At 32.8% G+C, this 12,123-nt stretch overlaps 2 protein-coding genes across 2 annotated transcripts; both read right to left on the reverse strand.

Annotated features, from left to right (window-relative positions):
• Nucleotides 1–317: 317 nt before the first annotated feature.
• LOC133876850 (uncharacterized) lies at nt 318–10,638 on the reverse strand. Its single transcript, XM_062315092.1, has 8 exons — nt 9,953–10,638; nt 9,814–9,864; nt 8,694–8,778; nt 4,266–4,638; nt 4,018–4,210; nt 3,870–3,920; nt 558–1,193; nt 318–455 (listed from the first exon to the last, which is right to left on the reverse strand). Exons 1-8 carry the CDS (start codon nt 10,625–10,627, stop codon nt 363–365), a joined length of 2,157 nt encoding a protein of 718 aa, XP_062171076.1. The 5' UTR covers nt 10,628–10,638; the 3' UTR covers nt 318–362.
• Nucleotides 3,635–4,660, reverse strand: LOC133878075 (uncharacterized). Its single transcript, XM_062316564.1, has 2 exons — nt 4,018–4,660; nt 3,635–3,920 (listed from the first exon to the last, which is right to left on the reverse strand). The coding sequence occupies exons 1-2, from the start codon at nt 4,276–4,278 to the stop codon at nt 3,843–3,845; spliced, it is 339 nt and encodes a 112-aa protein (XP_062172548.1). The 5' UTR covers nt 4,279–4,660; the 3' UTR covers nt 3,635–3,842.
• Nucleotides 10,639–12,123: the final 1,485 nt, after the last annotated feature.

The raw sequence follows: 12,123 nt of genomic DNA on the forward strand, positions 1-12,123 counted from the left end.
GATACACATACATTTCTTACACATCTCAATAGTAAATTTGAAAATAAGAAACACTTATTTTCAGTTTGCTCCCGGCAGCCTACACAGGAGCAAAGTGACAAACACTTAAAAAAAAAAAAAAAAAACTACTCTTTTCTTCATATCACATGAGAACATTTTTTTTTTTTTTAAAAAAAAAAAAATCACTCTAAAAAAAGCATTAACAAAGGGGTTTTTCCTTTTCACACTACATAAAAACCCATAATTACACATGCATACATAGTACTTGACGCTCTTGATTCCACTCTTCATGTCTAAAAAGCAAAACCTGAGAGAAAGTTATTGGAGAATTCCGTAGTAAAGCTACTCGAGTCGAAGAGAAGTTAAGGCATTAGCCCCTCAACTCCCTTATTCCCAAGGAAAACGTCTGTAAGAACTGTGGTTGACCCGAATGAAGCCTTCACCAGCTCCAAGCCCTAAGAAGACAGACATCACAAATTAATTCAAACAAACATTTAGCAAACGCTTCAAAAAATTAAGAAAAAAAAAAAAGAAGGCATGAATTAAAGAAGATCGACCTTCTGTATGTCAATATTGACCGTCTTCTCCTGGAGCAAACTGACATCTTTGACGTTGAAGGTATTGAGGAGAGTGATGCCAGTAATGGTTGACATGGGTTTCACCATCAAATCATCCATCACCATAAATGTCACGACACCTCTAACATACCCTGTCTCCTTGTCGAAATAGGAATCCGAATCATCATCATCAACAACAGTTTGGAACATATTAGAGCTGAATCCAAAAAGTATTTCTGAAGAGAACTGGTTCTGATCATCGTCAACTCCGGCCTGCTGTTTTGGCGCTACGAAGTTGAGCAACAACGGAGGCGGATGAGTGCTTGATGGGAACGCCGGTTCAGGCATCAGGAGTTCTTCCTTGGTTTGGTGAAGACAGGTGGGGTCAAGGTTTTGGATACTCTCATAGACTCTACTCAGCGATCCAGGCCCAGGTATGCCATGACTCCAAAGAAGTCCCATTATGGAACCAATGGGAATATGAATGAGTCCGAAGAGGAAGTCCACGAACTCCTTTCCGGCCTCTGCGAACAGCACCTTGTTGGAGCTCTTGTCTACGAGAAGCTTCAAGCTTATCGCTTTGCTGGTGTTGGGTATTGACGTGGCCATCTTCTTCTCTACGGGTTTATTTGCAGGGAGCATTCATGGACTCTATATGTAGAGCAAAAAGGTCAAGACTCAATAGCCCAGAAAGAAAAAAGAAAAAAGAAAAAATATATTATTATTATTATTATTATTATTTTTATTTTAGAGAAATGATAGAGATACTAAATCTTTTACCAAAATGATGTGTATTTTAGTTATTGGTATCCGTAACATTTCTTTTCATTAATTGTACATTTTGATATATATTAATCTTCAATAAATAAGTTCTACATCATTTTAGTAAAAGATTTAGTACCATAACATTTTTTTTTTTTTTTTTTTTTTTTTTTTTAAGCCAGACATTGGATCTTTAGCTAGTAAATAAAAAGTTTTTTTTTTTAAAAAAAAAATTGTTTTTAGAGAAATGCAGATGGTAGAGGTACCCGTAGCATTTCTTTTTATTAATTGTTTTGATAATCTCCGATGAATAAGCTCCACATCATCTTGATAAAAAATTTGGTACCCTAACATTTCTCTTTTCTAAGCCTGTCATTAATTGGATCTTCAACATTTAGCTAAAAAATTCCTTTCTAGGCCCACCCTATTTTTTTAAAAATAAAAATAAAAACCCATGTTACCAAATTTTTTTTTTAAAAAAAATTATACTTATTTCTTCGTATTACTAAACAGCTTTCTTTATTTTTTTCTCACAATAAATTTTAAAACTCTTTTCATCTTTATATCACATCAATCATTTCTTATAATTATTAAAAAAAAAAAAAAATTGTGAGTGGATTGCCAAACACACCCAAATCTCTCATTTGCTTAGCTTTCCAAGCATTTGTCATTAGTCCCGCTCTCCACTTTGAAATGCATACTAACTAACTTGTTACTAAGAATTATTATTGAATCTAAAATTTAATAATAATTTCTCCAAAATCCAGTGATAAGTCATTAAATAATGCCAAGTTAAACAACCTTCTCTTAACTAAAGTGTTGGATGTACACAAAAATGAAGTCTATTAATGCCCTCAGCATCCAAAAAAATCCAATAGCACAAAACATTTTGCACCATTGTGTCGTTAGGTCACACCAACACCTACATCCAAGTCTCATTAAAATAGTTTGAACCATCAACACGGGTCAGGAAGAGAATTGTTATTTGAAAAAACCCACAAGATGCATCATGTTCACACAAGAAATCATGACACTTGCGGACAAACTCACAGTGAAAATGGAGATATAACTGCAATAGAAAATACTAAAGCAGCTTGCTAAGGAAGGAGTGAACCCACATTCAAGACACCTCCTAAAAAGCGAAATGTCTACCATCAGATTAATGTCAATAGAGTAAATTGTCATGACTCGAACCCATAACTTAGCGTTTTTAGTTTTGATACAAAATAATAAAACCTTTAGATAAAACTCGTCCTTAAAAATTGACTTCGAGAAAAGAGTGCCAAAACTTTATATACACGATGTTAAAATTAAACTTAATCCATTTGACAACGTAAGGATAAGAACAGAAACAGGTATGTACGGACATTTATAATTGAATCTTTTGGTGTGGCAATGACAATAATAGCGGGGATGAGCTGGCATGTACGGACATCTATAATGGAATCTTTTGTTGCGCGAATGAATAATAGCAGAGGGCCCCATAACTCTAATCTTTTGTCTGCTAGCGTTGTCCCTTGGATTGTCTAAAGTCTTGGTCATTGTTGTGTCCTCCACTCGATTTTGAACGTAAAAGATGTTTTTCATTCAATAGCATTTTTGGTGGTTAGATAAAAATCAGTGATTGTGGTAAAAAAAAGTGGTAAAAAAAAATGGCTACGGACCAAATATTGAAAAATATGGAAATGCTTTTTAAAAAATATTTTATATTGAAATAAACGGAGCATTAATATAGTTAGTTAATTTAAGGGAGAAAAAAAAAAATAAAAATAAAAAAACTCTCCTAACCCACGGCCAACCCGTGTGTCACAAGTGAGAGAGGAGAGTGTTCGTTTATTTTCTCAACTCAACAACTCGTCTTATATAAACTCACTCATTCTTCTTTCATTCCCACACCTAACCCTCAACCGCCGGAAAGTTAAGATCTTCTCAATTTCAAAAGAAATGAAGAAGAGTCGGTTAGGCAAATATAAGGGGCAAAATTATTTCAATTTTAATGTTGAGATAATTTTACCTCTCTTTTAAAACTAACCGCCTCCTCTCCATTTCTAATAAAATGGAGAAGATCTGTTTCCCGACCACAATAGTCGCCACGGTCGAAAATTTGAGTATTAAAATTTTTCACATTTTCAATGTTAGCCGCACAACAAATTTTTTTCAAGAAAGTATTTTAATAATAATAGTCAAACACCAAAATATCATTAATTTTTCTAAAGCATTAATTGAAAACATGTTAAATAATATATATATATATATACATCAAACGGATGAAACCTTAATCATTTCAGAAAAAGAAAAGGAAAAAACAACAACAATTACAACCTTCCCCAAGGGAAACAAGCTAGGCAAATTCACTCATCAAGTGAAACCCATAATTACACATAGCCCTGCAATTCTACCTTTTCCTTTATATTTTTCCAAAATGATAAAACCCCTGAAGGATGCCTCTTCTCATTACATAAAAACCCATAATTACACATGCACTTGATGTCTACTCGGATTGGCTTTCAAAGTTGAAGAGGACTAAGCAATTAGCTCCTCAAGGAAAACATCTGTAAGAACTGTGGTTGACCCGAATGAAGCCTTCACCAGCTCCAAGCCCTAAGAAGACAGACATCACAAATTAATTCAAACAAACATTTAGCAAACACTTCAAAAAATTAAGAAAAAAAAAAGGCACGAATTAAAGAAGATCGACCTTCTTTATGTCAATATTGACCGTCTTCTCCTGGAGCAAACTGACATCTTTGACGTTGAAGGTATTGAGGAGAGTGATGTTAGTAATGGTTGACATGGGTTTCACCATCAAATCGTCCATCACCATAAATGTCGCCACACCTTTAACATACCCTGTCACCATGGCTTCATCCGCTGATTTCTTCAGAACAGAACTGTCGATCAGAGACTCCAGATCATCAACCAAAACGAGTTTCCGAAGAGAAGTACTGGTTCTCATCATCAACTCCGGCCTGCTGTTTTGGCGGTACGAAGTTGAGCAACAACGGAGGCGGATGGGTGTTTGATGGGAACGCCGCTTCAGGCATCAAGAGTTCTTCCTTGGTTTGGTGAAGACAGGTGGGGTCAAGGTTTTGGATACTCTCATAGACACTACTCAGCGATCCAGGCCCAGCTATGCCATGACTCCAAAGAAGTCCCATTATGGAACCAATGGGAATATGAATGAGTCCGAAGAGGAAGTCCACGAACTCCTTTCCGGCCTCTGCGAACAGCACCTTGTTGGAGCTCTTGTCTACGAGAAGCTTCAAGCTTATCGCTTTGCCGGTGTTGGGTATTGATGTCGCCATATTCGTCTCTACGGCTTTATTTGCAGGGAGCATTCATGGACTCTACATGTAGAGAAAAAAGGTCGAGACTCAAGGGCCCATGAAGAAAAAAATAAAATAAAAAAATAAGTTAAATATAAAAAAGCCGATTTTCAAGTATGTTAAAAAAGTGTGTTTGGATATGGAATTTTGAAAACAAAATATAATTCTGATTTTATTTGTTTTTTTTAAAAATAAATTATATTTTATTCAACTTTTTTAAATAAACTATATTTTATTCAATTTTTTTAAAAAAGTTAAACTTCAAAATTCGCAAATAGAATAAGAATTCAATTTTGATTTTAAAATTCAGCACTCAAACGCACTGGCGTGCAAAAAAATGCCAATATTTTCAATAATACCCTTATCCTTTCAAAAAAATAAAATAAAAAAATTAATAAAAAACTATATATTTGAAAAAAATCTAAAAAGTTACATAAATTAAAAACTTTAAAAAATATATTTTTTTTTATTTGAAAAAAAAAGGAAGAAAAATGAAAGGGGTGGCTGGAGCCGGTTGGGCAGCCGTCCCAGCCCATGGAACCATCTTCAGGGGGGGCTCGCAATCCAACCCTTTCCTTTTTTCAATTTGTTTGTCAAAAAAATAATAATAATATTTTATTTTAATATATTTGTATTTATTTATTAAGAGTGATACATGTCGCTATCTTATTGGCACTAGCATGGTACATAACGAAATTTGTCAAATTTTTTAAATAAATTTGACTGGAGGGAGTGATTTGTATTTTTAGCATACCATAGGGACCTTTGAGTTCAGTTTAATACCTCATAGAGTTAATCGTAAATCTGGTAAACCACATGAACTAATTTTCCATTTTTCCTTTTTACTAAAAATGATACATGTCATCATTTTATTGATGTTGACATGGACATTAATGGAATCTATCAAGTGTTTTAACTGCAGGGACTAAATTGTTATTTTGGCCTACCTTAATGACCTTTGAATTATTTTTATACCACAGAAAAAGAGTTGTAATGTAGGCTAATTATAGGAACTGATTTTTTATTTTTATTCCAAAAAAAAAAAAAATAGTTTTTTGATATTAATCCACCCCTTGTTTTCTTTTTCTTTTTCTTTTTTTCTTTTTTTTTTTTTTTAAAAAAAAAAGTTTTTTATTAATGTTTTTTTAGAGGATAATGGTATTATAGGAAAAAAAAAAAAAAAGTAGCATTTTTAGCACAACTTAGTTGTTTAATGGGTCACTTTAGCACACTTGAAAATTCATGGGGCTATTCTAAAATAGGTTATTAGTTTAATGGACTTTTTTATATTTAACCCCAAAAAAAGAAGAGGAAAAATGTAAAAAAGCCCTCTGAACCAACAGCCGATTTTAAAATAACCTCATGAATTTTCAAGTGCATTAATGTGACCCATCAAACTACCATAGTGTGTCAAAAAGGCAACATTTGTCGAAATATTCCTATAATATTCTTATTCTTTTAAAAAATAAAATAAAAAATTAATATAAAAATATTTTTTAATTAAAATAAATTAAAAAATTATTAATATAAAACTAAAAATCTAAAGAAATTAAAAATTAAAAAATTAAATTTGTTAATGAAAGAAAAAACAAGAAGAAAATAGGTGGCTCGGCAACCACTTATTCTTTTTATTTTTTATTTTATTAAAAATCTTAATTTTTTAATTTGTTTAAATTTTAATTTTATATATATATATATATATATATATATATATATATATATATATATATATATATATATATATATATATATATATTTTTTTTATTAACAATGATACGTGTCGTCATTTTATTGATACTAACGTGGTACACTAATAGAATCCATCAAATATTTTGACGAAATTTGATTGCAGTAAGTGATTTAGGTTTATATGTGTATATTTTTAATATATTGATTTTTTTTTTTAGTAAGAGTGACACATGTCATTTTTTTATTAGTGTTAACATTGACATTAACAGAATCCGTCCAAGTATTTTGATGAAATTTGACTACAATGACTAAATTGTTATTTTTTTTATCAACTTTGAAGACCTTTGAATTATTATTTATTCTGCAGTTAATGATTTGTAATTTAGGTCAACCACATGGATTCATTTGGCATTTATCTTTTTTTTTTCTTTTTCTTTTTTTAAATAATAGTTTCGATTGTTAGTTTAAGACGCTTTTTTTAATATTTTTTCCAAAAAAAAAATGGTTAAATATATTTAGCTACTTCAACTAACAACCACTTTTTTATATTTTTCCAAAAAAAAAAAAAAATAAAGTTTCAAATATTCTTTAGCTACTCCAACTAATAACCATGTTTTATAAAGCCCAACGAACCAACAGGTATAACACTTATGCCTATCAATTTACCAATTTATTGTTATAAGCCACTTTTCTGTTATTCTTCTTATAATATTCATATTTTCTGTTAAAAAATTAAATTTATAAAAGAAATTAAATTTTGATTCAATACTAAAATACATAAAGGAAGGTTTGATTAGAAAAACAAAATGGTGCGTTCGTTTAAACCTTCACTCAAAAGAAAAAAGAAAGAGGACGAGACTAGTTAAAGAAGGCAATTTCATTTCGTGGAGTAGAGGAGGCCAAGTCTCACAATATCAAAACCAATTGGGATTCGGACCAGAAGGAAATTTCTTTTTGGGACATGATTTTTGGTGCAACTGTTGTGATGATTCAAGAGACACGGGTGGATCTTATACGGTGGTTCTCACCATATGGGTCTCATCATATGGGTCTCATGTGAGACTCACTTCATGTCTCTTGTCTCTTGCATAACAGTTGTGCAAGAGACATTTTTGTTTCTTTTTTTCTTTTGAAGCTTTTTCTCAAGCGGGCGTGTTTGGGTATGTGACTTTTGTTTCAGAGCCGGGTATTGAGTTTTGAGAAGTGTTGTGCAAAAATCTTTTTGCTTGGGTTTTAAAGGCTAGCCTTAAATATTTCTTTAAGGCTAATTGGCTGGAATATAGTATTTTAGAAGATGCTGCGTATTGCTTATATTGATATTTCTTTAGACTAGACACAAGAAATCAAGCAGGAGGAAACTTGTTTGTTACTCACGGGTTTAAAAAAGTGACAAACAAAATTATAAGTTACATTTATATATTTTAAGCAATAATTAAATTTTGTTGAATTATTTATTTATTGTGTTAGTTATATCTTTTTAATATATTTTTTTTATTAACTAAAGTTTTTTTCAAAAATTTCTCAAAATGACAAAAAAGAAGAAGAAGAAAGTTCTTGACCCCCTCAACTAAAATCCCGGCTCCGCTACTGATTCTAAGGAAATTTCAAATTGATTAGACTTTTTAAGGTGATAACATAGATGTGGTTTAAAAGAGTGACAAAAGAAATTGTAAGTTACATTTATATATTTTAAGCGATAATTAAATTTTGTTGAATTATTTATTTATTGTGTTAGTTATATTTTTTTTTAAAAAAAAATTAATTTTTTTATTAAAAAATAAAAATTCTTGATCCCTTCAACTAAAATCCTGGCTCCGCCACCGATTATAAGGAAACTTAAATTTGATTAGCCTTTTTAGGGTGATAGCGTAGATGTGATTAACGCTTTTTCTTAGGTCGTTACAAAGGATATCAAAACTACATAGTAACGCCAGGTAATGTGGTACTGGAGCCCTACATGATGTTATCCTGACAAGGACGTCATAAATTTAAGATGGAGAGTTTGTAACATCCCGGTCTCATATCAGTAAGAGATGAATAGCTCACGTAGAGTAAGTGGTTTATAAGAGATACTCATGAGTGTGAAGTCTCATATTACCTAGTTATTAAGTGAAATTGAGTTTTATAAAGAATTTTAAAAAATATTTTAAATAAGAGGTGATTTTTGCACAACAACCATGCACAACTCTACTCACATAGGATGAGACCCATGTGGTAGGTCCATTCACATTAGTCCTACCCATATGAGTAGAGTAGTGTAAATTATTGTGTATGGTTGTTTGTAAGAAGCATTTTCTATTTTATTTTATTTTATTTTGGTTTGATTTGATTGAACCCAAATGAGATGGTATATATGTACGGACATATATGATCGAATCTTTTGTTGCGCCGATGAATAGTATAGCAGGGCCCATAGCTTGTACTCCAAAGCAACGCAAAAGCAGCTGAAAGAAAAAGTAGTGCAAAAAGTAACTCACGTTTTGTCTGCTTTCGTAGTTTTTTTTTTTTTTCGGTGTCCCTTGGATTATCTAAAGTCTTGGTCATTGGGATCCAATGGTTCTTAATTCACTCGTCCAAGTACTCTTGGTCAATGTGGTTCTTCACTCGATTTGTACGTAAAAATGTTTTTTTTCATTTTGAACAGTATTTTTGGTGTTTGGATGGTAGGAAAAATCAGTGATTGTCGTTAAAAATAGCTAGAGACTTCCGGCAAACATTGGATCTGTCAGCTAACAACGGTTTATGGCAGCCACAAAGAATGAAATGCGGGAGAGTGCGTTCACTGAGGAGAAGTTCAAAGTTGAAAAATTATTTAGAATTTCTTTTAAAAAAAAGTTTGTAATGTAGTACTATGAACCGATAATTCACATGATTTAAATACTTCATTAAGAGATTTTGTTAAACTACTTTTTTAGCATTTTTGAATGTTTGATTGGCTATTGAAAAACTCGGTTAATTATATATATATATAAAAAATTAATTAATTGTAAAACGCCTCGTTGATTTTCATTAAGTGGTTTACTAATTAAAACATTTTTCTTTCACAGACTCCTCTCCCAAACCCTCCCTCCCAAGTCCCAACGGATACCAACATCACATGCAATACATTCCAAACACCAAAACTCCCGTTGGAGCCACTCTACCGAAAATTTAAGTACTAATAATTAATTTCACATTTTTAGCCTGAACCGAACAACAAAACAAATTTTCAAGAAGTTTTCTTTTTTATAATAATAGTCAAACACCAAAAAATCAATTAATTTTTCTAAACCGATGAAATTAAACCATGCATTTTAGATTATATATATATATATATATATATATTTTACATCGAAACCGATTAACACTTAATTATTTAAGAAGAAGAGAGAAAACTACAACGATTAGAACCACCTTCCAGTGCTTTCACAAATCAAAAGGCAAATTAATCCACCCTTTATGAAGAGAAGAAAGGAATATTGAGCTCCTCAAGGAAAAACATCAGTAAGGACTGTGGTTGACCCAAATGAAGCCTTCACCATCTCCAAGCCCTACGAAGACAGACAGCACAATTTCAAACAAACATTAGCAAAACCTTCAAAAAAATTAAGAAAGAAATAGTCTATGAATTATGCCTACCTTCTTTATGTCAACATTCACCATCTTCTCCTGGAGGAAACTGACATCTTTTACGTTGAAGGTATTGAGAAGGGTGATGCTAGAAATGGTTGACATGGGTTCCACCGTCAAATCATCCATCACCATATATGTCACGACACCTCTCACATACCCTGTCTCCTTTGGTTCAATCACCGGTTTATTACTAGAAGCAGAAGTGGCGGAACTCCCAACCACAAAGAAGGTCGAAGAGCTAAAGCTGGAGTTAATAGGATAATTTTTTTTTTGTTTTTTCTTGACCGGGGAGTTAATAGGATAATTAGTAACGGGGAAATGAACGGAGACATGTGGTTTTGAACTCGATCTGGTCTCTGGTTTTGGTGGTAGGAAGTTTAGCAACAACGGAGGCGTACGAGTGTTTGGTGGGAAGACTGGTTTAGGCGTCAAGAGAGAATCCTTGGTTTGGAGAAGATAGGTGGGGTCAAGGTTTTGGACACTCCCATAGATTCTACTCAACGAACCAGCTGAACCAGCTATGCCATGATTCCAAAGAAGCCCCATTATGGAACCGAGAGGTATCTGTAAGAGTCCGAAGAGGAAGTCCACGAATTCCTTTCCAGCCTCTGCGAACAGCACCTTGTTAGAGCTCTTGTCTACAAGAAGCTTCAAGCTTATCACTTTGCTGCTGTTAGCCATTGATGTCGCCATCTTCGTCTCTACGGTTTAATTTGCAGGGAGGATGGACTATATATAGAGAGAGATGTGATAGATTGCCACACAAGATATATATATATATATATATATATAATTTATTATTACATTTTTATATAACTTTTTACTACATTGTTTATCGTAATATCGTAAGATGACTCCCTATTATTTTTTAAGTTTTAAAAATAAAATAAGAAGAGAAACCATCTTGCGACAAGTAAGGTGATGAAAAATTGTATAAAAAAGTGACATTGAATCTAGGTATGGGTATGGGGTGGCAGGGGGTTTTCCGCCTACCTTCTTTCCAACATGGAATATTTTGACTATTCACCGGCGACGATAACGGTCGATAATTGGGTAGAGAGAGGGGCTTTGCAGTTATTTTGTTTTCAGGCCAAATCAGTCTGACTGATGGGAAAAATAAAGACGAAAATAAAAGAGAGCAGATGAGGAAGACGCAAATGAAAGGGAGCAGATGGCTGGTTCTTGTTGTTAAGAGAATAGTCACCTTGTGGCTTATGCAGCAAGTTGGAGACTATTTTTGGAGACCAATGGGTGTTTTTGATAATTTTTGAGAGAGAGCAGCGGCCATAGCCCCTCCCACAGTGAGCCAGCCTGGAGTAGTAGCCGGTGTACGAAGTTGAAAATGAAAATAGTGGAGAAAGAAATAGAGGGAAGATGGAAGATGCATGGAAGAAAGTGAAAAAAAAAAAAAATTGTCCTGATCCTAAGCTGACAGACAAGGGAGTCTTTGGTAAACTAAAAAGAAAAACTTTTAAAAGTAATAGAAAAAAAAAAACACCAAAAATAATATTTCTCAAAAGTAGACGAGAGACATCTCAACCTGAAAATGATAGTAAAAAATAATATGTCAGAAGAAGAAACAAAATTCATTCATAGAAGAGAGAAAATTTTGTTTTTGAGAGAAGAAATCTTCTTTTACACACCTCTACACGTCTAAGCAAATTAAAGGTTGACAAACGAAATTAAAATTTATAGAAGAATATTTAACACAATTTATAATGAGCAAGAGTTGGATGGATTGTCGAACCACAATAAGCAATTATTTTATTATATATATATAGACTAAGACGTTCCTACATCGTTTAGTTGCAGGCACAGTACTGCTCCAAAAAAGCAGTGTTCTCAAACCCTACACTAAGACGTCCCTAGACTAAGACGTGTTCTCACATAATTGACTCAGCCGTGTTCTCAAGCTTTGCGTCTAACGTGTTAATCTATGGTGTGTCAGTCTTAAAAGGTGCGCTTAGATAATTAATAAACTTCAATAACCAAATACACGTAAATAAGAAAGAAGGCATAAAAGAAGCGTCAGTTTTGCTAGTTTATCCTTAAACGTGACTTACGGCTCCGCAAGAGATTGAGAAAGAATGAGTTTCCGACGTTGGCAACAAGAAGAGAGAAACAGATAATCAGCCTTTCAGCCTTCAGGTTTGGTTAGGTTTTTGAATTTTTTAAGA

This window comes from Alnus glutinosa, chromosome 9 (genome assembly GCF_958979055.1).
Source record: "Alnus glutinosa chromosome 9, dhAlnGlut1.1, whole genome shotgun sequence".
NCBI lineage: Eukaryota > Viridiplantae > Streptophyta > Magnoliopsida > Fagales > Betulaceae > Alnus > Alnus glutinosa.